The sequence below is a fragment of the Bactrocera oleae genome, chromosome 3 (genome assembly GCF_042242935.1).
Source record: "Bactrocera oleae isolate idBacOlea1 chromosome 3, idBacOlea1, whole genome shotgun sequence".
In the NCBI taxonomy this organism is placed as follows: Eukaryota; Metazoa; Arthropoda; class Insecta; order Diptera; family Tephritidae; genus Bactrocera; species Bactrocera oleae.
In genome coordinates this window covers 78,328,112-78,355,752 of record NC_091537.1, presented here as the reverse complement: position 1 = coordinate 78,355,752, position 27,641 = coordinate 78,328,112, and the positions used below count along the sequence as shown (strand labels likewise).

General features: G+C 35.7%; 1 protein-coding gene across 3 annotated transcripts in view; it reads left to right on the top strand.

The window, feature by feature from the left end:
* The window catches only part of Ddr (discoidin domain-containing receptor 2), a 398,282-nt gene that overhangs the window by 208,606 nt on the left and 162,035 nt on the right, over nucleotides 1–27,641 (top strand). For 2 of the 3 annotated variants that reach the window (XM_070106980.1, XM_070106982.1), the window contains exons 10-13: nucleotides 1,870–2,031; nucleotides 4,830–5,056; nucleotides 5,184–5,328; nucleotides 22,971–23,751. In XM_070106980.1, coding sequence (XP_069963081.1) covers nucleotides 1,870–2,031; nucleotides 4,830–5,056; nucleotides 5,184–5,328; nucleotides 22,971–23,751 — 1,315 coding nt within the window. The remainder of the gene's footprint in view (nucleotides 1–1,869; nucleotides 2,032–4,829; nucleotides 5,057–5,183; nucleotides 5,329–22,970; nucleotides 23,752–27,641) is intronic. The other variant, XM_070106981.1, reaches the window with a different exon arrangement.

The following is a 27,641-nucleotide window of genomic DNA, read 5'->3' as shown; positions in this document are numbered from 1 at the left end:
TTTGCGGCCATACACCTTTCCACAATAGCTTCTTTAAAGCGGCATATGGCAATTGATGCCTTTGGACACAGTTTTCATTTCCTGAGCCACCTCGGGAGATTTTGATTCTGACTTTTGGCTGTTAGACCAGTAAACTATTTACATTTTTATACTATGAAAAGAAATTATGTATGAATCAAAAAGAGCGCCACATATCGACAAAGCACCATGAGCTTGCTAAAAATTCGTTGAGACGCCTAATATCTACTCCAGTCAATTCGCCAGTTTCTCAAGAACTCTAATAACCGCCTTCGGCTGCACATTGTTAAAGACTTTGTGCATAAAGGCTCCCTCTAGCCCTGACACAACGGCGAGCAATACAATACAATAGGCATTCTAAGCTCCTTAAATCTTATCCCTTTGTATTCTGCTTCTGATATACAGGTCAAAAAGCCTCTCAAGCGTTTTCCAGAGAAAAGAGGAAAGAATAATAGACCTGAAATATTTAGCAATAACATGAGAGCTATTGCTGCCTTTCGGACTTTCTTCAAACACAGTTAAACATTTCTAACTTTTTTCGTACAAAAAAGTCCCAAATATTAATTACACAAGAAAAAACATTAACTTCGTTTGCAAGAATTTGATTTTAATCTTACAGTTTTTATTGCAGCTATACTCTGTAGTTATCCAACCTAAACATTTTTTTTCGGCGATGATTACTCCACTGCCTTTTACAATAACACAGATTCACAAAAGAAAAATCGTTGAGGAGTTCCTTACACCAAACCCGGTGTATTATATGTTCTTGGGGTCGCTGAGCACGAATCTTAAAAAAAAAGGTGGATTTTGAGTGGCAAACTCAACTTTTTAATTTTTTTTTCAAATATTGATGAATTTGCTTGAAACTTGTAACTCGTATGTTTTTGTGGTCGCTGATTATAAATGTGTCCTTAGATTTCGAAAATTCAAAATGATCGTTTCAATATGGCGGACAAAAATTTAAAATCGATTTCGCTTGTCTAATGAAAAGCTTTCCATGCAAGCACTTGCTTCCGATCATTCAGTTTGTATGGTAGCTATATGCTATAATGGGCCGATACGAACTGGTTTGCGTATATACAATATTGCTAAATTGACTCAGCTCGTCATGCTGATCATTTATATATAAATTGTTTAGGGTCTCCGACGTTTCCTTCTAAGTGCTACAAACTTCGTGTCAAACTTTATATACCCTGTTCAGTGTATAAAAATGAGGTGACATTTTAGACGCATAAACATACCGACGACGTGAACACCCTAAAAAATATAATATTAATAGTTTTTAACACAATATTCTGTTACGATATAATGATTTTACTGGGAAAAAATATATACTTTTACAAAATTCAGGTGAAAGGTACGGCTAACCTTATCTATCGGAAAGCTCTGTGGCCCTCCTTATAAAATAAGAATTTACTTTTAAATATAGTTCGCGTTTTAAATCGAATTATCCTAACTCAACTGCTAACTCATTAGTTTTAAGATTAAGTTAGTTTTAGGTACAGTACCTCGTTAAAAAAAAAAAAAAAACAGAATTACAGAATTGGTTATAGCTAGGTTTTTTCATATCTTGAAGGTTAAGATGTGTTATTATTCTTATGTTTAGGCCTAAACACAACTATCAAGAACTTTGAAGAAGAACTAGTGCTCATAAGTTATATTAAATCCTTATTTGCATATCTCTAAGTCTAAATTGTATGAGATCTTACTCTTTACAGTGATGATAAATGTCATTAAAGAAATTAATGCTGCCACCAATAAAACGTTCTCACTGCTAGCGAATTTACCATATTTCGCCTTAACTTTTACATTTTTCCGCTCTTTTTATACCAAATCCTCTACTACTTCCAGCACCCATTGTTGGCAATTTCACAGACGAAGATTTCGCTGGTGGTACGATTGGTGCGGGTGCAACACCACAAGATAACGCCGAGTATCCGTTTCAGCGTGATGAAGTGGAGCGCGTCATTAACGGAAAATTCGGTGAACGCAGTCAACCGCAAACACCATTGGGTAAGTGATTTTTCTTCACACTCCGTTACTTAACTTCTTTTTTTATTTTTTATTATTACAACACACTAACACTTAGAGTTAGCTGGCTGTCAGAAACTGCAACTTCATTCAGTGGAACATTTTGTGCGCATAAAAATGATTTCGAAATGAAAATCATAGCCACATTTAAACGTTTTGATGTGAATTTCACTTAAGCGTACACGTACAATTCAAAATTTCACTTTTTTGGGTGTGGCAGCAATAGACATTTCTATTATTGTGGCACATAAAATGTGCTCGTATATTAAATAATATTCTACAGTTGCAGAGAAAAGATTTGGGTTGGTCAGAGTCGTCTTTCCGTTGTTGGAATTGAGGGGTTTGCAACATCTTCAAACCGTCTACGTATAGCCAAAGGAGTTTAGCTTCTGAAAGAAGCTTCTTCTTGATGAGAATATGTTCGTTGTTTGGATCCCCTCAGCCAAGAACTTTTGTGCTACAACTTTAAAGTAATCGATAAAACGCACTTTTACCAGCGCGTTTTCCAATCGGAATAGTATTTTTCTGGTTTAAATTTCAAGAGCTTCTTCTATTCGATTTTGTTGAATAGCCAGAAGCCGCACGAAGCCAAATCAGGCGAATACGGTAGTTGCGGAACGATATGAGCTTGAGTCAAGATTTTAGCAAAAAAGTCGCTAAGAACCACTGCAGTATGATATGGCGCATTATCGTTATGAAGTAACCAAAAGTTGCTCGCTCATAACACCAGCGATTTCTGACGAATAGCTTAACGTAAACGACGCATAACGTTCAAATACTTGTAAAATGCTTTATTGACAGTTTGGCACGACGAAAAGAAATCATTGTGCACTACACAGTATTGTGATAACAGTAGTAAAGAATACATTTCAAATCGTTTTTTTTTTTTTTTTGTTTATTTGATCTTAAAGTTGAGTTTAACCTATCTCTTCTGGTATTCAACTAGATCTCCATTTTTAACTTCCCGCTAAGAAAATTGAAAATTTTCTAAAAATCGGGAAGATATTGGTTTCACCCCATTTTGCAAAAATCGAGTTCTCAACAGATCTTGACGTTCTGAGGGTCGAGGAAGCTTCCCCGAACATTTCTACGATGATGTCCGTATGTCTGTATGTATGTGTGGATGTATGTGTGTGTGTGTGGATGTATGTGACCCTCTTATAACTATTAAACTGCTCAACCGATTTGAATAAACTAAACGGCATTCCAAAGGGTTTCATGGCACTTGAATTTCGTGTAAGTTTGGACCCAATCGGATTTCGGTAGATTTCGAGAAATCTCAAAAATAAAAATTTTGAAAAATCGTTTTTTTCGAATTTTTTCCAAACGACTTGACCGATCGACACCAAAAACTAATCAGTTCTAAACCTTGAAGAAACACGTCGTTTGCCGCAAACCGGGTCGAAATCGGTTGATTTACTTGCTAGATATCGAAAACGAAAAATTTCGAAGAGCTCAAAAGCAGTGAAAAAAGCGAAATTTGAACGTTAGCGTATGAAATTAGAGGGAAGTTGCAGGGATGGCCCTTGAGGCCAACCGTTTTCCACATTTTTTTTAAGAAAAGTCTATAGTTTTGTTAGTTAAATTATTAATTGTTAAGTTATAAACTCTGTATTTGAGAGTAGGGTTTAATGCTAAACACCAGAATGCTTAATCAACTCGAGTTAAGGAATTTTTTAAGAAGAAGTCTTTGTTAATTAACAAAGAACTTAAGTTATAAAATGATAAACTCTATGTTTGAGAGTAGTTTTCAACGCCAGAATGACCAATAAACTCGAGTTAAAAATTTTTTAAAGAAAAGTCTATGTTTACTCAAACACAATTTTTTCTTATTAAATGATGAACTCTGTATTTGAGAGTAGGGCTTAATGCTAAACACCAGAATGCTTAATCAACTCGAGTTAAAGAGGAAAATTTCTAGTGTTAAATGACCAATAGACTGGCCTTAAAATTTTTTTTAATACTAGAAATTTTTGTTAAATTAACAAATAAAAAATTTACCACTTAATCAGAGTTTTAAATCTTAATATAAAACCTCTTCATGAATGCAAGCACTTCCCGAATATGCACGATTGCGTAAAACGCAGAAGTACACTCAAAAGTCTCCGATCATTTCAATCCCCCCAGCCGCCTGCCTTGAGCATATACGTACGTTATAATAAATTCTTGACTTCTTTAAGTCAACCGAACTCAAGATTTTTAAATAAACCACTGGCATATTAAAAATGTACAAATCATTCTGAGGGCTTAGCGCTACGTTTTGCATCTCCACTTCACACTTTTCTGCCGCGTCATATTCAGTTTCATTCATATTATATTAAATTGCTTTTCCAACTACCACACACAACAACTGAAGACCGGAAACATGCCGCTGCTTATTTAGCTGCGCTGCTAAGGATACACGGATTATATAAATGAAATATTATGAGCATTACACAGTTCTTTTTGGGAACTTCTTGTACATAGAAATATAAAGTGGTATTTATATGCTTGTGCAAATGTGAAGTTATAGGAAAAATAATTTACAAGATTTTCAAAAATGAGAAATATTTTTGAGGATTTGAAAATAACTAGGCTAGAGTTATAGGTTCCTGTAGGCCGAAAGAGTAGTGAACTCAAACTACAAATTTAATTTTTTCTCTAAGCAGTCTCTCTCTCTCTCTCTCTCTCTTATGTTAGTAAACCCAACACAAGAATTTTCAGTTAACAAAATTTCATTTTATTTTCCAAATTCTTTACTATCTAATACTTCGTTTTCCGTATTTACCTTTACTCATTAGTGATTTCACCCAAACCCATAGACCATCCAGAACCGGAGAACAGTTTGATTGGCTTCATCTTCGCCGTATTGGTGGCCATCATATTGGTGCTCGTTGTGGTCATACTCTTAATTGTTATACGTAATAAACGTGGTCGTGGCGGTAATGTGCTCGATGCATTCCAACACAACTTCAACCCGGATACGCTAGGGGGCGCCGATAAGCGGCTCAATTGCAATGGCATGAAGGTGAGTTGGCGTTGTAATTTTCAGCAAATATTTATTTGATATATATATTTTTTTTGTTTGTGATATTTTTAACACAATTTTTACATGACCAACACATTCCCTCAACGAATATTTTATGCTTTCGCAGGCCGTCACGATGGACAATGACACGGAGTCTATTGACAAGAGCAGCCTCTACCATGAACCGTTCAATGTGAATATGTACACGAGTGCAGCGAGCGGTTGCTCCATGAATGACATGCAACGGCAACATGTCACACCGGACTACACAGGTATGCAAATTGCTTATTATGTTTTTATGTTACGCTCATAACGGCAAATGTCGATGGGAATGTTGAAAGAAATGGTTACCACGTTGATGAACATGTCTTTCGGCAAACATAATTGGTTGGTGTTGTCAATGCTATAACGTATAAAATATATTTTTCTTAAAGCTTAATGCAGTACAGCTTTTCTGGGAAGTCAAATTAAATAAGACATATTCGTTTCGAGCTGCAAAATTAAACTCCTGAATTTTAAAATTATCAGCGGTAGTAACGGTAGCGTTTTTTGGAGGACGAGGACGACGGAGGATTCGTTTAGGTTTCAGATCCATTTAAATATTAATATTATTATCGCACGAAAAGTTTTTATTTCAAATTAATTAGCTCAATTGCTAAAATCAGAGTAAATAATATTGTGTAAAAGCTTTGGTCCTGATCTAAGCTCGGTAAGGTTTAGCCCAGGTGTCATAGCCGAGCAGCGTTTTTATTAATTTTATTAGTTTAATACTACTAAAATCTCCTTGTTCAGGAGGTAAAAGGTGTTTTATTTAGACATCTAATTTTCAAGAAAAAATAAAGTTAATGCGATGAGCAAGAATTTATTATTATATTTTAAAAATGCTTTCGGGTAAGTGGCCGGGTTGCTCGAAAAAATTTCAGTCGGGAGGTTCAATTTCCGAATACTTCTTGCAGCAATTGGCATCAGCAATAACGCACCAAATATGCTCTTAAAAGGCGTCAATCGTCTCAGATTTTTCTGCGTAAACAAGAAATAATCGCACGATCTCAAAGGCCATGCCACAAGCTCACGACGCGACATAATGCACTCACAAAAAGTTTGCTTCAATAAATTGATTGTTTCATTGGCTGTGTGGGATATAGCACCGTCATGTCGAAATTAAAGATGGTCCACATCAACATCCTCCATTTCAGGCACGAAAAAGTTATTAATAATAGAGTTATAGCGTTCACCATTGCCTGCATTATTAGGATCGGCTTAATTTTTGAACAACTATAGACCTATTATTCCCTCTGCACATAAGGTACACCAAAGATTGACTTTTTGAGGATGTAATGGCGTCTCAACAATCGCTTGTGGATTATCATCACTCCAAATGCGATAATTTTGTTTATTAACGTACACATTCAACCGAAAGTGAGCTTCATCCCGGAACAAAATTTTTTAATGGAAATCGGGATCAGGTGCCATCTCGTTTTGGTAATAAATTTGCACGATTTGCAAACGTTGTTTCGGAGTATGTCTGCTCACAAAAAATTGGATTTTTTCGCGATATTAGATCAATATAAGGGGAAAAAAAAATAATTACAGTGCGTTTAGGACATATTTCATAAAGTAAGTTTACACCACATTTCATGAAAGAAACAAGATGAAAATAAAAACCCGAAAACTTGGTTATTTAAATTTTTCATATAAATTTTGAGGTTATGTGAAAAAAGTCAATATAAAATATTTATAGATCTTTTCGTGACCAGATAACATTTTCATGAATTTCTTTCTTACTTATTAGTTTCAGAGGCTTCTGCACTAGTATATTATAAGTACCTTGTCTTAATCTAAAATCCACCATCGAAAATATCTTCCTAAAATCTAGCACCTGCTATCATGACGCTCCACCTATCCAAAATACGTCGATTACATACAATAGTGTATTTATATATTTAGTATGAACAGAGTATTTAAAGTTCACCGCGAAGTTCGAAACACCCAGTCAAAAACGTCGAATAACCTACAAGCTGAGCTGGGTCCATTTAGCCACGTCCGTCTGCTTGTCTGGTCGTTTGTTCGTCTGTCTATACGTACGCGAATTAGTCTCTCAGTTTTTGAGATATCGATCTAAAATTTGGCATGCGTTCTTTCTTTTCCAAGAAGCTGCTGATTTGTCGAAATCGACCGACATGATTTATTGTGTAAGGTAAAGGTACAATCTCCGAATAAACTGTTCAGATCGGGCCGCTATAGCATATAGCTGTCATACCAAATGATTGATCAAAATCAAGTCCTTGTATGAAAAACTTTTATATTTGACTTTTTACAATTATATTTCAGCAAATTTGGCATGAATAATTATTAAAGATGGCTCGACTATCTTCAAAGATATCGTTAGGATGAGATCACTGTAGCATATAGCTGCCATTAAAATGACCGATTCAAATCATATTCTTCAACTTTTTTACTTGACAAAATACCTTTACGAAATTTGGCATAGCTTATTTTCCAAGATTGTGCTACAATAACCGAAGAAACTGTTCAGTTCGGACTACTCTGTCATATAACTGCCATACAAACTGACCGGTCAAATCTTTATAAAAAATATTTTTCCGTATTAAGTAACCTTAATTTAACGTGAAAGTTACTTATAAACAACATCGTGACTACAAATAATCAAAAAACTTTCTTGTGATATGCAAACCCTTGGCCAATTACGTCGTCAGATATATATATATATATATAATATATTTACTTGTTTTGGTTTCAAATGAGAGCATATTTTCAACCCAACTCTCAAAAATTAATTCGAATTATTAAATTAAAAAATTAGCGATAGATATAATATTTTAAAACTACAATTATTGCGGTCACATAACTTAGAAAGAAAACTATAAAAGACATTATTGATAACTGCCAAACTAATCAATTGGTTGAAAGCCATATTCAAACGCAATGCATTGAAAATCCGATAACTAACAAGTAATTTGTCAGCATGGAAAAGAAAAGATAAAACAAATAACAATAAAATATTATATTGTAATTCGCATTTTTGTTGTTTTGCCAAACTAGCTTTTCAATTTGCAACTTGTCAGTCAGTTGCATATGTGACTGAGAGCTCGAATATCAACGTATGTTTCTGTACAAAAATGTATGAGTATGTATGTGTGTATATGTGAGTGTCTTTTGTCTATATAGCTGTACAATGGTAATTTGAAGGCAACAGCTAAAAGCTAAAAACCGATAGAAATACTAAAATTCGGCGAAAAAATGTCGTTGTTATAATTGTTGTTGTTCTTTTTATAGCCATCATCATTGCATGTAGTTTTTCGGTGAATTTCATTTGTCATCAAATGACACCAGTGCCGCTGACAGGACATGTAAAGCATGTACACACAAACAAATACACAAACATACCTGCACACATATTCACATATTTCCAGCGAACAGGCTGAAGTGGCGGTCACACGGGAGCAATTTTATGTACGTTGTAATTTGAGGCAACATGCACATGCAACGCGCTGCTCTCCCCGTTCGGACAGCGCTACATTAGGGACATTTTTGCATTTTCACAAGCATGCATACTACATATGCCACAAAAAATTATAAAGTAACAGCAGAAATACAACAATAACAAAAGAGTCAACCAAAAACATTAGCGCTGTCATTTCCGTCATCAACGGTTAACATCATCGAAAACCGAGTGCATAACCGACGCCAAAACACCAGGTGATCAAAGCGAGCGCAAGGGACCAAGAACGTGCGACGGATACAGCAATGTGTGTTAAACTAACAAACAAGCGAGCAGATGTGTGTGGAAAAAAATTCAGCAGGTTGTTGACACTTTTATTGTAGTTGTATGTAGTTTGCAGTTTGCATTTGCAACAACATGCGACATGCAACATGTACGCGCTTAATTGAACAACTTGCTACTGTCAACTGCGCGTTAGCGTCGTTGGGCAGCAGTGTTGGTGGGCAACAGCCGTTATTGCAATTTCTTTTTTGTGCTCGCCTTCACCTTTCCGTCATAATTCCATTGAAAGCTTGAACTCGAACTCGAACTGGAGCTCCATACCGCCTACTCTAATTCTATGGACTCAGCACTACAGCGCGCTCATAGTAATTTTCCGCGAATATCAACATGCCCTCTCTCTCTCTCTCTCTCTCACTATATCTTTGTGTTTTTATTCGCATTGTCACTTACCTTGCTGGCGTTAATGAATTCTAATGTTCGAACTCTTATCGCAGCGACCACATTTTCCGTCTTTCTTTTGTATCCTGCCGTCCTGTTATCCATTATTCGCCTGCACTGTCGCGTGAGCATTTCCCTTGGAGCGCATAAACCCCTCTCCATCCTGTTTGTGTATGACAGCTGAAATGCGCACAAAAATCATATTCCGAAAATGGCAGTCGCATTTGACTGCATTGTCCGTTGCATAAAAGTTGCTGCATTTCCTAGTGTTGCTGTTGTTGTGGTTTTTCATTCATTAAGCTTTCATGTATGCTTGCGCTGGCAGTAGCAACTGGACATGTTCATGTTCTGCTCAATTAACCATCTTATTCACTTGTATGCGGTCTCCTGTGACTGATTGTTGTTGGCGCCAGTGACAATTTAATGCTCTCCGTTTGGTTTATTTTTGCTTCGTTTACTGTGGCTTTGTTATTGTTTAATTTGTTTAATTTTCAACGAGAGTATGTGGTTGAACTATGTCGAACAGCATTTCGTGAAACCTTCTTTGTCTTAAATGATACGAAACGAGTTTTACCGAAGTGTGACTTAAGGAAGTCAGTTAGAAGTACTCAAGCCCTCTCTGAAATAAATGCGATTAGTCAAGTAAGTATTCCAACACAATTAAGTATTATCCACTTGATCTTGCAATATGAGATTAGATCAGATATAAATCTGAAATAGTACTGCATTGTGTGATCTAGACTAGACTAATTTGGTACACAAATCAACTAATTATACCCTGAGCAGCGTATATTAAGTTTACCAAGAAGTTTCGAAAACCCAAAAGGAAACTTTGAATACCCTATATAATACTTATCTTAAGGATCAGCTGAGTTGATTAAGCCGTATCTGTCGGGTCGTCAGTCTATATATACACGAACTAGTCTGTCAGTTTTTGAGATATCGCTCTGAAATTTTACAGACGGACTACTATAGCATATAGCTGCCATACAAACTCAACGATCAAATTCTGGAAAAAAAAAACTTTATTACTTGGGTTGTATTGTAAGGGCTCCGACCACGAAGTAGAGTTCTGCTCTCAACTGCCTGATGACCCCTGCAGAGCGTGCCAGTTAATCAGTCAGTTTATTCCCGACTATAGCCTGGTATTCCAACATCCTGTTAAGGTGTATCCTTGTTGCAAATAATAAGCTGTATCAGCGTAACACCGGTCAGGGCTACCCCTTAAAGACGGCTTTAGCGTGAAATCATTCCTCTCTCCAATGCTAGCAACAGTAATTCTGAATATCTTAAAGAATTTCTTGCATTTGAAGTTGTCGTCTCTGCACACAAGGACCAATTTGATTTATACCTGATTTTATTGGTTTTTTTTTGCAAGATATCATCTCTTCTCTTTATCTGTTATTTATATATGTTTGGAATGTTTATATATATGAGAATATTATAAGAAAATCGAAAGTTGATTCGGCAGATAGTTTCGGAGATATGAGCATGTTTGCAATAATCTTTTAACTGTGTGTAATTAGCTCCCAAAATATTAAACGCTGTTTTCAGAGTGAGTGAGGAAAATTTCACCAAATCGATTGCAGCACACAACATGAAATGTGTGAACATTCTTCTTAAGTAAATGTTGGTAATATGAAGGTAATGATCAAGGGAATAAGATATTGTATATTAGTATAGATTTTAAGCCAATCTGAAGTGTTAATATTTTCAAAAAAAAAAAAAAAAAAAAAAAACTTTTTTTTGAGGAGCAGCTATTTTGTCAAAAACTAAAATTCTGCCTATTATTTCAATCATTACCTCTATTTATTGAGGTAAGGTTAGGTTACACTAGTTCGCTGTCACGCCATACATAGACCTGCAGGTTATTTGTAATGCCAGATGGATCATTATTAATGCGAGCTGAGACTTAGGTTGTGCAGAACGTCAACGCTTTTTGTGAAGTTTAATAGAGGCATGATATATAATTCTAATACTTTCTGCGCTTGGAAATCTAAGCCGAGTGCTAGATAAGCAGCGGTCAGAAGCAGAGGAGGTGTTCCAGCGCCTCTCTCATGCTTACTTCCTTGCACTTTCTAGATGTGTCATTATTAATAAAACCCATACAGCTCGCATGTGCTGCCAGTAAGCTGTGACCTGTGACTAGAACAACGATTTCGCCTAATGCATTCGATCTCAATCTGCTCTGTTTGTCAGCCCTTTCGGTAATGTCATTCTGTAACGTTTTTCGCGACTTGCGCATTTCCGGTAGTGGTTACCGAAACAAGAGCCAAGGGGATGGCACTTTTGACAATCTCATCAGCGTTTTCGGTTCCCGGAACGCTCTTGTGGCCTGGTAACCGTTATATATGCAGTCACTATATCAATATGCAGTCACCTCCCTGCTTGTAAGGACGCAACGGGATGTGAGTTTATTGCTTTAATTGCCGCTTAGCTGTCAACGTATAAATCGATGTTATTTATGTCATTTCCTGCGTTATTAGCTATCTCAACTGCTTTTCTGACCGTAAAAATTTCTGCCTGGAAGATACTGCGGTATTATGTATAAATATATAGTAATAATAAATATTTTTGGTTTTTGATTTTGAAATAATTTTTAGCAGAAAAATCCGCCAAACGCCTCTTTTCGGAGGTGTGTACCACATTATAACTCCTCCTCGACTAAGTGATCAAGGAAATCCAAAATTTTAGATTAGATTAGAATACGTTAAATTCTGTAAACTCATATTATTTTATTTATATATTAATTATCTTTAAAAAAATTTAAAAAATTACGTTTTTTCCGATTTTCAAGTTGAATGACCGCTTCATTTACCCCTTCTTTCATTTTTAATACGTGCTTTTACTGATGTCCTTCCAATATCTGGTTCTTCTCCTACGAACTATGACTGTGGATGATTTGAGTGAATTTTAAGAGTTGACCAACAGTAAGAAAGACCCATTAATGGAAGCTCACGCTGCTCTTGCGCCAACTAAAAATTTCTTCTCGATTTTTCTAGAAGTATCAGTTTGTTACAAAATAGATATGTATATTAAATTAATTATGTAATCGGTCCAAGCCGTAAGCTATATATATTTTCTAGTATAGTGCCTAGGTGAAACATATTAGTAGTTCCTTACGCCAATATTCCTGATCTGGTTTATTCCTTGGTTTTATCACTTATACTTTCTAAATAATGGCTTGAACAGGAAAAACTACACTAATGGAAAGCTACCTGTTTGCTAACTCGATCATATGTTTACTCAGTGATCTTAAGAAAATAAGTCTAATGTATTAGTCTTTCTTTTTTTCATAACCAAAGCTACTTTCTTTCCACTACCATATAGAAAAATCTTACAACCACATGAGTTTTATTATAATTCCTACTGCCTAGTATACCTCTCCGTTGCAATTGCAAAGACTTTAAATATATAAGACCCTAACTTTTGTTATGTATACATATTTCTCTACCTATATATGTACATATGTATACACATATGCATATATATGCACATAGCTATGTATGTATGTATATATATGCTAATGACTGCTTAAAATTATTGAATAGCCGCATTTACACACACTACCATACACTAATTCCATCTCAAGTCTTTTCAATAAGCTCACATATATACAAAGCATTGCCTAGTTTTAGGCACACAAGACTTTGACTCTGTCGAATGACAAATAAGTTGAAATTTTACAATCTAACTGCATTGAGACTGAGCTGCAGTTAGAATATTAAATGCATACACAAATTTGGTTATATGCATGTACATATGTGTGAAGGAGAAGGAATTGCATTCTCACTCGTCACTGTGAAGTTTTTCTTCTTTTCATTTGCCTACATATGAATTTATAAAGCCAAGTGTTTGCGCACATTTGGCCCAAAACTTGAGACAAAAACAAATTGAATGCTTGGCGAATATCTAAGTTTTGTCATTATCGTTCATTACACTGTTCGTATTAATAGCAGATTTTAAGAGGTAAAACCGAGTGTAGAATAATGTAAGATTAAATTGATACTGATTTACTTCCCTCAAAGGACTATTTGCAGTTAACATTCTCTCAAAACTTGGTCAGTGAGTAATTTAAATCACAGAAAAATAATTTTAAATAAAGAAAATAAAACTCAATAAGAAGCTTATCAATATTAAATAATATTATTTTCTGGAAAACTTTTTTATTTGACAAGATATCTACACGAAATTGGCATGGATTTTACCCAAGGCAACAATACTATCACCGCAGAAACTGTTCAGTTCGGACCACTAAAGCATATATGGTAGCTGCCATACAAACTGATCGATCAAAATGAAATTTTCATAAGAAAACTTGAACCTATAAAAAGCGCAAACGAAATTAACATTTTTTCTTGTTATTTTGTTTTGTTTTTTTGGTTTTATGAATATTTTTAACCCTTATGAGAGCTCCTTTGGAACAGAAGACAAGTCGACAGTACTCATTACACTCGTAGACATATGTTTTTCTAAACAGCGGAGTTCTGTTTTAAATTTTTCCAAAGCTTCTGTCGTTTCGATTGAAGATGTTGCTTTGTTTGCCCAGGAGCTAAGAATTGCACAAAAAAACGCCATTTGGTACCATTTTAATAAGGCAAGCTCGATGTATAGACTCCACGCAGGGTTATTCAGAAACATCTCTTGAAGTGAACTTACATCTTCTAGTCACTGCTGATTCACCATAAAATCGATCCATTTCTGAAGCGAATGGTTGCTGATGATGAAATGGTGGTAGTGGTGGTTTAGTCAGAGACTGGAAAAATAAAAAGTTTAAATATTATTTTGAAAGTAAATTATTTTTATTTTAAAAAAATAAAACCATATCATCATGAAATAAGGTTTCGACTTGACTTGACTTGACAGAAATTTGAAGAAAAAAATATTGGACAATAAAATTTATTATATTAATAATAATTTAGTGCCTGACCGATATTTTTATTTTTTAATTTAATTAAATGGCGGCCTCAGGAAAATATTTATCAGATTTTCGAGGAAAAACCAACAGTTAATTTTTTATAAAATATCTAAACTAAAAAAAATCTATTTATTAATTTTACATCGATTTCATTGAATTTTACGAAGTTGTTTTCGAGCTACAGTAATCACCAGCACAAAAAACATAGTTTTGAGAAAAACTTATTTAAGGTTGCAGCTAGTTACCGGCTCTAAAACGTGTCAGTGCGCTCGAGAACCCTTTACTCATTATCGAATAACTTCAAAAGTATTTGTCGAACTTGCAGATAATATTTCTAAGATATTTGACTTATGAAAACGCAAAAAAATTATATTTTTTTAAAATTCTGGCTACGCCTAACCACTTAAACGATAACGAGCGCGAACGAATTGCGGCCAGCGTAAACGGTTAAGCCTGAATTTATGATGAAAAATGTTGCTATATGAATTGTGAATTTACAGGGAATCAACTGCTATGAGCTGCTCCAGACTCTTAATTCGGACCTCTGCTGTCAACCATTGGACTATCTGAAGAAAGTAAGCGCCCAAAAGCGGCCAGCTTACAAACGCCATTCTTATTGAAATTAAATACATATTAAGGTGATAATTACTGCCGTAGAGTGCATAGAAAAAAACACAATCATTTGAGTTTCCGGCAGGTATAATCGGGTGAAGCGCCATCTAGCGGATAGGGTTTTTTGGACGTACTTACTTTACTCGTAATATATAACATCCATTTTCTTTAAACGAAAGGATTTTACACAATCTTGCAATCTCAACGAGAAGATTGAAACTCTACGAAGTAACAACAAAAAGTACAAAGAAATAAAATTCAAGCAAATTACATAAGCAGCAAAAGCAACAAGCTAGTGCGACGCGGCATAAGTTTTAGCAGAAAATTAAAAAGTTTAAAGGCTTAAAACCAAATTTGTAAGCATGCGAAAACTTTTCGCCACTTCCTGACCGAAGCCGCCGCCGCTGGCTGCAGTTAGGGCTGATGTCAAATGCGAGGCGGCAGCTGAAACGGCATAAGAAAATGCAGATTGTGTTTTGGGCGAATTTAATGCAATGAAAGCAGACACGCAAATCGAAAAACATAACCGTTGACACATATACATGTTTGTTTGTATGTGTAAACAGCTATGCTTATAAAGTCATTGCAAAGGTGAGCGAACATATTTGTGAAGACGACAGTCACAGTTACATATCTATGTATGTGTACATGTGTGTATGTGCGCATTTAGGTTTCTGCGCTGCAATTAATTTCATTTCTTTTAGTTGCGAAAACTAAGTAAATGGGAAAAGTTTTACCGTCAGCAAAAGCTCAAAACAGAGTTAGAAGAATAATAAGAGAAGTTGGGGAAAAACGAGAGTCTTAAAGAGAACGAATAACTTGGAGATTTCCTGTTACTGTCGAACAAATGTATGCAAATTTTTATCACCAACACGTGCATGCACCTTAGCACAGATATGATGACCCATGAACCCAGTAGGTGCAGTGTTGAACAAGTTTGATGAGCGAAGGGATATATTAAATTGTCAAAGAACTAAATAAAATAAATTAATTGATTTTAAGCTATTGCAAATATAATTACGAATTTCTATGATCAATTATATAAGAGATATGTATATATAGCATAATATATCAATTTCTGCGACTTCCGTGTAATAACTTCGTTATTTGTGCTAAAATAAATTAAGCTGATTTAGTCGATCTCACAATGGAGCATAATTTCTAACTTTACTTCGGACTTATCGCAATTTTTCCTAATAAAGAGTCAAAGTTAGCCTGCTACATTTCTCTTAACTATTTAAATCAAAATTTCCGCGATGATTGTAACACCCGAAACGAAACTTCGGAGGCCCTAGAAAATAAATATGTATGTATACATATTATATTAACTGATCACCGTGACGAGCTATGGCGATTTAACCATTCCGGTCTGTCTGTCCGCCCCTCAGTCTCTCAGTTCTTGAGATATCTGTGTGAAAATTGAGACTGTGTGCCTCTTTTTGCAGGAAGCTGCTCATTTGTTGTAACCGCCGAACTCGAAACACTATAGCATAAAGCTGTCATACAAACTGAATGAAAAAATTAAGTTCTTGTATGGAAAACTTTGATTTGACAAGATATCTTCGTGAAACTTAGCATAACGGTGCAATCGGCGCTGAAGAAATTGTTCAGATCGCACCACTATAGCATATAGTTGCCATATAAATAGAACTATCGAAATAAATAATTTGTATGGAAAACTTTTTCATTTGACAAGATATCGTCATGAAATTTGGCACAGTTCCTTGTCTATAGCGTTGCTATAATTTACGTAGAAAGTGATCAGATCGAATCATCAAAGCAAATTGTTGCCATACAAACTGACCGATGAAAATTAAATTCTTGACAGAAAACTTTTTTTTATTTGTGAATGGTATTATAGTTTAAGAGCAATCGAAATTAACGTTTTTCCATGTTTTGTTTTTCTTCTCTTTTGAGATATCAGTAACTTTTCTTTCATATAGCTTAAACATTCCACTGAGCTATCACTCTGACTGACTGCATCTTCATAGCTCAGTGCAGAATTGAAACCATTATTGAAGAATAAAGAAGGTATTTAAAGGAGGCCTGTTATTGATCTCAATTTCGAAAGGTTTATCTACTCTTTTGTTCCCTTTTAGCAACATAGAGTCCTGCTAAAATATATAACTGGTCACTTGTCATGAAGAAAATAGTTAAGAGTGGAAGACGTTTATATTTTTTGATTGTGACGTCAGAGTACATATAAGGTTGTCATATATCTCCCTTCCGCTTTTTTGTCTTTTGAATTTCGCGGCTATGTACAAAGCGCTACAGAGCTCGTATCTGGCAACACTATACATAATTTGAAAGGTCTTGACATAACCTACAAAACAACGCTATGCATGTTTAGTTTGGATATTGCGTTCAACAGTTATAGACGTGTAAACATGGAGTTCACTAACGCCGAAATTCGCGCTATTTTAAAGTTTTCCTTCGTTAAAGGCAAATCCGCTAGAGAAACGTTCCGTGAGATTAATGATGTTTTGGAGGATGGTACTCTATCACTTCGAACCGCGGAGGAATGGTTTCGACGGCATACGAGTTAGACCGGCATATGGCATCTCGTGACATCGCCCAGGAGATGGGAGTTAGTCACCAAACCATTTTGAACCATCTGCAGAAGGCTGGATACAAAAAAAAGTTTGATGTTTGGGTGCCGCATAATTTGACGCAAAAAAACCTTCTGGACCGAATCAACGCCTGCGATATGCTGCTGAAACGGAACGAACTCGTCCTATTCTTGAAGCGGATGGTGACTGGCGACGAAAAATGGATCACATACGACAATATCAAGCGAAAACGGTCGTGGTCGAAGGCCGGTGAATCGTCCCAAACAGTGGCCAAGCCGGGATTGACGGCCAGGAAGGTTTTGCTGTGTGTTTGGTGGGATTGGAAGGGAATCATCCACTATGAGCTGCTCCCATATGGCCGGATTAAATCACAAATTGCTTGAGCATCCAACTTATTCACCAGATTTGGCCTCAGCGACTACTACTTCTTCTCCAGAAACCTGAAACAATTCTTTCGTGGAAAACGTTTTACGTCGTAAAAAGAGCTATTATAGCCGTAGACAGGTATTTTGCAGAGCCTTCGGAAAGTCATTATAGAGATGACATAAGATTATTGGAGGATCATTGAAGTTAAGGAAGATTATATTGAATAAAAAAATATATTTCGTACCAAAAACAGTATTTTTTCATTTCGAACGCCGAAACTTTTTAACCAACCCGTAAGTGTCAATGTGTAAGAATTTGGCAATTATCAAAGGTAGTACCATGAGTAATATTGTGTAAGTATCGAAAAGCCCTCTATAAAAACTCCAACAATTTTAATGAACAAATTAAAATCATTAGGTCAATTTGTTTTTTATTTTATTTTATGGTGAAATCATTGTTGTAGGTCCTCTTTAGTCCAGGTATACAAAATTCTTAAAAGATAATATTGACCAAATTTTCACCGTAATTTTCGATAAAATAAAATATTAGTCGCATATTAGAAAGCAAGTAGAGGGCTATATCCACTTGTGAATTTCAAATAATTTATAATCATTTTTGCATATATATCGAATGTACATATATTTGGGAATTATCTCCGAAAATTTTAAGTTTATGCGTCAAATAGCTTCAGTGATAACATATGAGCTTATTTGTGATAACTTTTAACTTAACAGTCGATGAGTAAACTTTTTCCGAAGCGACTGTACTGATCGGCTCGAATTTTTAATGATCGAAGGAATATGACTTTGACAATAATTTCGATTTTTATAGCCACTTCGAAATGTAAATTTTTTCACATAAAACGACTTATATTTGAGAAGCCGCCATTTTGTCAAAAATTAAAAATTTTGACTAGTACTTCGATCAGTAGCCGTATTCATCAGTATTAATATTAAATTTCTTTGATTTTGGATTAAAGTTAGTTTTAAACAGCAAAATCTTCCCCTCCACCAGACACTTCTTTTGGAGGTCCTTCTGGAGATCGACTACGGGATGCAGGGAATTAAAAAGTTTCAAAATTAATCGCTGATTATTCAAGTGCTTAAGGTTTTGTAAATTAATATTTTTTTATGCAATGAAATTAAATGCCTATTAAAGAAAAAAGAAGAGAATGTAAAAAAGCAGTTTTTCTGACTTGCAAGCGGATATAACCTCTTAAGTCACATTCTCTCTTAATACAATAATTAATATATGTATATATGTGTATATATGATTATTACTTCTAGCAAGAAACAGGACCACAATACATTCTAAAATCACAACTTCAACACCACTGAAACTACAATACTACCTTCCACTGGGTATGCAGTGGTGTGCCATGTCGTATGAGCGACAAACAAGTACTCCAATGCATATGTGTGTATGGGCGTGTGCGAAAACAAGCAGAATAGGTCTGTTAGTGGAGCATGCCACCACTAAGAAATTGCGTTTTCACAGAAAGTGAGAAAATTATTGCTGTTGTTATTGTTGTTGCTTGTGATTATTGCAGTTTGCCGGTTGTTGTTCTTGCGAACGTGCCGCATATAAATGCAAGTGATTTTATTTTGCAGCAATGCATGTTTCTGTGGCGCCAAGTTTTGAATGGTAATTGAATTTAAGGATTTTGTAGCGCTCACGCGCCCCAAATATCCCCACGCAGTTACACAAACAGTTTGTATTTATATGTGCAACACAAACATATATATGCATGTGTGGTGCATGCAGTAAAGCGCTTGTAAATGCAAGCGAAATGCTGTTGTTGTGGAAAGTTTTGATTTTTATGTTTGCGTGTTGATTTGTTTTCAAAGTGTACCCGTGCGTGCGTATGTGGCATGAATTTATATGCACCCAAATACATGCATACATCTATACGTGTGTACATGCTTTAACATCTTTCTCTTCGCACTTATTCTTGCTTGTATTCGTGCGATTGCTTGTTTATATTCACGTGCACACATGCAAATCTGAAAATGTCAGCTGAAATGGAATTTAAATTGCACTCTAAACTCTATTGGCCAACAATATGTGGCAGGGATATATTTTCATAGCTTACATGCAACTTGTTTTGAGTAGTTTATATTATTTCGCTATATGAATATACATAAACTATATTTTATTTTTAACAAATACGCGTGCAAAATACATTTCGGCGGCTTCGCTGAAAATTAAAATATAAAATGTTTAGTGTGGCAACCGCTTTCGTATGCAAAAAACTGAAGTCCTATATTTTTTCAAAGCTTATGCATAAATTCATGTTTATAAAATAAAAATATAAATTTTCTAAAACACTTATTTTTGTTGTTAATGCTAAAACAAGAAATAACGCAAACTTCAGTTGCACCGAAACTAAAATACCCTTCACAAGGACACAAGAACATTGATTGGATAGTTTGAATGGCAGCTTTGCTATAGGGACTCGATCTGAAGAATTTCTTAGGAGATTACATCATTTATCGTGCTAAATTTCGTAAAGATACGTCGTAAAATGAAAAAGTTTTCCATAAAAACACTCGATTCCGATCGTTCAGTTTGCATGGCACTTATATGCTATAGTTGTCCGTTATCGGACGTTCGGACAAATGAGCAACTTATTATTCTAAAGGGAAATCCACAGAAACAGCGCTAAGCTCAGTGGTAGCAGAGATGGCATAATCTCTGGAGGTAAAATAATACACCCTTGTAGCCTTCCTAGATATATTGTAAAAGGCGTTTGTAATAATATCCAGCCGTACTGAACGCGCTTAACAAGACAAAGCTAGTTCAGTAGGAAACACAGAATTTCAGTAGTTATGCCGCCATTATTAAATGGAAGTAATTTTGGACAGAAAACTTTGATGGAAACCAAACTTATACGTTAGGGTAAAGAAAGCAGCTTCAGCACTTTACACCTGTAAAAGGATTTTGGGGTCGAAATGGGGATCAACGCCTCGGTTAACTCATTGGCTTTACACAGCAGTTGTAAGACCAATTATGACATACGGTATATTAGTATGGTGGCCAATAAAGGAAAAGATATACGTGATTAAGCGTAAGGAAAGCATACATTAAAACAACGCCAAGTCTGGCACTAAAAGTCATTTTACACTTATTGGTAACAGACTTGTTCTGTAAGCAACAGCGAAGTCAGCTCTTGGACGTAGGGATTACTCCATAAAAGTTGCCTGTAATAAGGCATTCTAAGATACTTAATAAGTTCCTTATTCTATCCAATAGCACGGATTTTTGTAAGCCTATAGAATTGAACTTAAATTCGGTCCCAAACATTGTCTACTCTTTAAGAGAAGAGTGGGAAAGAGGCGAGATGGACAGAGACGCAGGGATTTGCATCTATATGGATGAGTCCAAACTACATAGTCGGGTTTGAGGTGGTATCTTTTCAGTAAGATTAGTTATCAGTATTGCCTTCCGTCTACCATACTTTAGCAGTGTCTTCCAAGCGGAGATCACAGAATTTAAAAAAATCTTACGTGTTCTGATAAGGAGTGTGCTCACTATAAGGAATATGTTTATACTTGTACATATATGCAGTTGACCAAGCGGTCTCTTAAGATTTCTTTATATTGATTTCTTAGTGAATTTAACATCCTATTTCACGATAAACCTGCAATGAGGACATCGTGATAATCCTAGTAACTGTACAGCAGTTGAATTAGCCACCAAACCACAAATTCACTCTGGAAAAGAAGCAATTTTTATGCCTCTGCCTACTTGTAGATATTTAATCGACAAACATGTTATATATAATATATAGCTGAGTCTCGGTGAGTCAATCCTTAACTTGCTCAACATGCAGGCGAACGTGGCATGGATGGAATATGGGCTGCACATGCCGACTATTAAAATTCAAAAGCAATGACATAAGAACTCTAGTAAAATTGCGAACAAATCACTGTCAAATTGACAGACATGCCAGCACACTAGGAACACCATATAATTACTATTGTAGAAGCTGTCAGGAGGTAGAAAAAGATCTTCTATGCGAATGCAAGGCTCTTCACAGGAAAAGAACCGCAACTGTCGGTTGAGGGATTCTTGACAATATGTCGGAGTTTCCACAGATAAAACATTTTGAACTGATGAATTTCGTCAAGAACACGATGTGTTTTAGAAGGGAGACAATAGAATAAGGGGTTTTTAGTTCAAGTTTTTTTTTACCATCAGCCACCTAAGGCCTAGGTGGATCGTCAGGCAGCCACTCTACCTACCTACTTAAAGGTAGTAAGTATTTTATAACATTTCGGTGGAGCAATCATTGGCCCTGCTACTAATCAGCATCTGTGCATGACAATGGCGTGACGTCTGTCAGCGCAGCGTGCATCCTCTTGCATTAGGCTCTGGAAAATTTTCCTTGGGGATCAGCCTCATCTAACTAGCCAATAATAATACGTTCAGCAAACAATTTTACGAGTGTCACCCTTTGTCGTCGGCCTTTCTGCTGACGGCTTAGGCTCTTCAGCTGTCTCCTGCCTTTTAGCTTCCGCTTCTGGCGGTTCAAGCTTGAAATGGGGTACAATCGCTTTCGCGCAAGCAATTGGCTTAGGTTAGGGTATTACTCCACGGATCCAAAGAGCCGAGACACCACAACTCATACTCCTGAATTGCCCCGCAACCACAAGAAGATGGAGTCAGCTGTCGAGCAATTAAATCTGGTGTGAGAACACATTACAACCATTAACCAAGGAGCTTTATTAAACCTCTTTGATTTGACTGGGTTAAACAAAGTGTTATATGGAGAAGGCACAAGACATAGATCACAGGTCACAGTGCATTCTTCAAATTCCTATCTAGCTACCTATTACTAGTCGGCACCTTCAGGAAGGATTTACCAGGAGTTTCGAGGAAGAAAACTTAAATCTTAATATATGTATACAAGTATATATGGTAGTATATATTAAGCTGAGCCAACAACTAACTTACCGAATTTATGAGTAAAAGTTTTAAATAAAAGTATTTTTTTATTGGCAAATTCCCCTAGTATTAGAATGCCTGCTATCTCGATAAACCTCATTTTTTGGTCAATCGAATGATTCAAACCATTCAAGACCGTCTTTTTCAATGATATTCAGCAATTGAGTTTCTCGTCTTTCCCAATACCTTCTGTGAACATATCTTCATGCGATGCGAAACCTATGCATCTCCAACGTCTCTTTAACCTCTTCTATATTTGTAGCATCCTTTTTTGTAATTAAGCTTTCTTATTTACATAACTTCTTTCGGTACTTCCAGACGTTCCCGATATTGTCTGCCAGGAGTACGCCGTACCACATATGCAAGACCTACTGCCAACGAGCACACAAAAATCCAACTCCTTATATGGCGCCAGCATGGGCGCTGGTGGTGGCAGTAGCAGCAACTACAGCACAAGCGCACGCAACACACTCAACAGCATGTTTCAATCGAAATTGTCGACCGCCAGTCAAAAACTACAACAATTACAACATCAACATTCATATCAGTCACAACTAACGCCACCACCACCACCGCCGCCGGCACCCACCTCGGCAACTGCAACTACACACTGCCCACCACCAATACCACCCCTACCGCCATTATTGGGCAACGCCAGTAGTAATGAGAAATACTATGCAACCACAGCGATTTGCAAAGCAAATGCCGCCACAAATGCCACGCATGGCATGGGCGGCGGTGCAGTCGGTGGTGTGGGCACAAATGCTGGTGCTTGCAATACATTACCCAATGGCAGCATTGGTGGCGGTAGCGGCAGTCTCGCCTCTACAACGGCCAGTCTGGCATCGAGCTCAACAACGCCAACGGGTGGCGGTTATGGTTATGCGAGCTCAGCCGGTACTTTAGCTGCTGTTAAACCGCATCATTACAATCTGGACATGAGTGGAAATGGCCTGGCTGGTCTCGCCAGTGTCGATGTTAACGAAGAGCTGGCTAATTTTCAAGTGCAAGAGTTTCCGCGACAATCATTGGTGATAGTGGAGAAATTGGGTTGTGGCGTTTTTGGTGAGCTACACTTGTGCGAGACGAAGAGTATGAGGTGAGTGAGCCGGAAATTTAATTGATTTTTAAATATAAATATCTATGTGGGTTCCCTTTTTCACAATAATGATGAAAACTTGTTATCAGTAGTTTCTTTTTATAAATAAATCGCCTTTACTAAGAAACGATCGTTTTGTACGAAAATATATTGAATTTCTGCTAACTGGCTTGAGTTCAGAGCTCACGAATTTTTTAAATTAATGTACTCCCTAAATCTCCCTCACAAATATCCATATTACAGTTTTATCATCAGCGTAGACACCTTCTAAAGGGTTTGCTATTCTAGAAATATTGAGCTGCATTATCTGTTCTGGCTGCGATGGTGTAGTCAAAATCCAGCAGACGCTACCACCCTAGCTCCGGGGTATACCTGCCAAACCTTGCAAAGCGGATAAGCGGAGCGTTGGATATTATGCTACTAATCAAATATGTTTCTTACATATATTTTAAAAAGCAAATATTAGTTGTTCAAAACATAGCTATACAAAGTAAAAAAGTGCAAATATATTTGCACACATAAATATTTTTGAAAAAATAAATAAATATAATAATAATTGCTAAATATAACTGGCAAAAAAAAACACTACCGATAAGAAAAAAGTAACCTATTAATTCTCTCCAATTCTCTCTGTTCTACCATTTCGCTAATTTCTAGACAGCTAAAGTAGTAACCATACAATGCAAGATCTATTTGTACGAATATCTTCTTTTGTGTTTAATCTGATGTTAGGTTCGTTAGCATTAAGTTATACTGTTATACTTAGAAAGGAGTGAAATGAGAAAGAGGGGAGAAAAAACGACGACAATGATCGTTATTAGAAAGAAGTTTTTTTAATCCGAACTGACCGCAAACAAAGTAACATAGCAGACTTGAGCTTTTGAAAAAATTGTGCAAGACTGCCAAAAAAACTATATTTCTTTGTATTTTAATACAAATCTTTATTATTGCTTTCAAAGTATGTACCTGAGCCAATGCTAGCATGCCAACGCTTAATCCAACTTTTTATACACTTATTAATAGCCTAGGCCACCCCAACTTTAGTGCCTTCAGCGAATACAAAAATTTTTTTCGGCTCAATTTTGGAGCGTTAATATCGACCTCATATTCATAAACCACGTTTCGCCACCACCAGTAGCGGCGCGTTGAATGTAGGGTACTCTGCGATGTTGCCAAGAATATCTTTTGCGACCTTTACTCTACGACATTTTTGCGAAAGAGTGAGGTATTTTGGTACTAATTTAGCATTAACTCGCTTCATACCCAAAACATTAACCAAAATGTATTGAGTCGATCCATAGGAGATCTTAAGATCCTCAGCTACCGCTCTAATGACCATACGACGAATTTTAAGCACTGTTTCTTTAAATTTTTAGATGTTATCGTCATTAACAGAGATGGTTGAACGTTTCGCATGAGACAAGTTTTTGATGACTTCATGGCCTTCACTGTATATTTTGAGTCACTCAAATACTTGTGTTAGTGATTAAGTAGACTCAACCAAAACACTTCTGCAACATTTACAACGAATTCATAGCCGTGATTACATTGGAAATGAAAAATTACAGGAAAACTCGTTGTTCAATTTTTTTTCATGGTAAAAATTTAAAAATAAACTTTTCGCGTCGTAAACAAGCATCTGCTAAACACACACTAATTGAGATAAGGGGAACAAATGTTACACCAAAGTTAAAGTTAAAAAGGTCGTACGAACTTAGGAAAAAAAAATTTATCGATTCTTTTTTTATAGACTACGTTCAGACTAGGACTCTTTTTTTTGCTCATTATCGGCAAATGCTCTTTTGGTGTCGCACATTGCGTTCACACGGGCGACGCGAGTTCGACAATTCGAGTCGGACAAATTTCTGCATTTAACATATTTCATATCACATTCGCATATTCTTGCAAGTGGTGCACAAAAATATCTTTTATTAGTTAATTTTTATCCTTATTTACTCATTTCCTGAACATATCTATTAAATTACACCTAATAGATAATAAAATTCTAATTTCTGAACATATCTAATAGACTAGGGCAGAAGACTTTGAAAATGATAAAAAAGAAAGAAACGCAGAGTAGATTGCAACCCATCGAAAATGAAAGATAAAAGAACAAACATTAGTGGCAAAATAATTTAAGGGCGATCTGTGGTCGGAAAAAAGAAGGGGAGGAGCGGGTGGATTTTTTAGAGGCCAAAAACGGTTGTACTCGATTTCCCACAAAACTACGAGTCCTATAGAAAAAAGTTATATGGCCTTGTTATAGGTAATGAAAAGACATATAACTTTCTATATTGACTTTTGTCACATAACCGCAAAATTGAGGTGAAATATTCACATAACCTAGCTTTTGAGTTTTTATTTTTATCTAGAAGATGTATATATATCGTAAAATTTCTGCCCATAAAATCAAAGAGAATTTTAAAGACCACCACTTTTCGTACATCAGTAGAGCCATTAGATAAATTTCTTAATTTTAAGCTTTTTATAAGGAACAATATTGAAATAACATTCATGTCTCTATCAGCAAAGACAAAATACAATATTATAAATTTCAGTTGAAGCAAAATATTCGAATATAACAACTGACTCTAACCGGCCCCTATTAACGACTGACTCAGCCTGAGACACGCAACAATGCCAAGCTGTTGTAATTGGTTCCCTTGACATTTGGGCTTAAGGTCAGTCTCGGAACGGGTAAGAATTTTTATTCGACCAGGATCTGACAACTCAGCAAAATTTTCTAAAAAGAAACAATATTTTGATATAAACAATTTGTTCGGATATTGCAGCGCTGCTCTTATTCCGAACGTAGGTACGTCTTCAAATCAAAAAATACAGGCGGATTTAACTTTCAATTAAAAGATAGTAGATTTATATTTTCTATGAACTTTGATTTTGTATGGCGAAAATTGCTTCTGCGAGAATCCTTTCGCTTTCCTTCTTTCGCTAATTATCTAATAGCAGCTTCGGAAACTTAGCCAATAAGCGCCATAATCAGCCAAAATTTCAGATTTTAATATTTTAGAATTTATTTAGATTTTTAAGCTAAATCTATTTTAAATCCTCTCAAAATCTAAATAACAAGTTCATCGAAATATATGCGAACAGCAATTAAATTAATTTCATTTCGAATATATTCGGATATATTTTCTGCTCAGTTGCATTGCCAACAAATAACAAACTACTCACTGATAAAATATTTTATGTAAAAGCACATAACTACATTTACATACAAACATTTTTATATGAACATTAGGGTGTCGGACCGCTGACATTTCGTTTTTGGCGCTGAAAAAAAGTATTTTTACTTAAATCATTTTACTTTTCCCGTATATTCAACATGGGTTCTTTTGATCTTTTACAATAAATTTTTTAACGCCAAAGTAAATAAGTCTACAAATTTGGAAAAACAATGCGCAAATAATAAATTTTCCGCTCTATAAAAAGGTCTTAAGGATTTTTTTTATACAAACATTCCTTTAAAAGTTATACGCAGTTAAAGTTATGCATCAAATGTAGTGTACTATTCATATAGTGCACCATGTCGTATGAGCAACTCAGAGTGTATAAATCACTTGTATGAAGGCTCAGGTCATTTCATGTATAATACAACTACGTATAACTTTTAAAGCAATGATTTTACGAAAAATATTATTGTAACCTTTTTTGTAAAGCGGAAATTTTTGTATTAGATTTACTTTTTTAAAATCTTCAAAAAAAATCTTCTTCAAAATATCAAAAAATCGCATGTTATATAATGAATAGCGGACACCCTAATGTACATATATATACACCCAACTGTAGTTAAGATATAAAAATGCATTAGAATGTGACACATACACATCAGTATATATATATGTAAAAAAGTGGTCGATAAAATTGCAAAT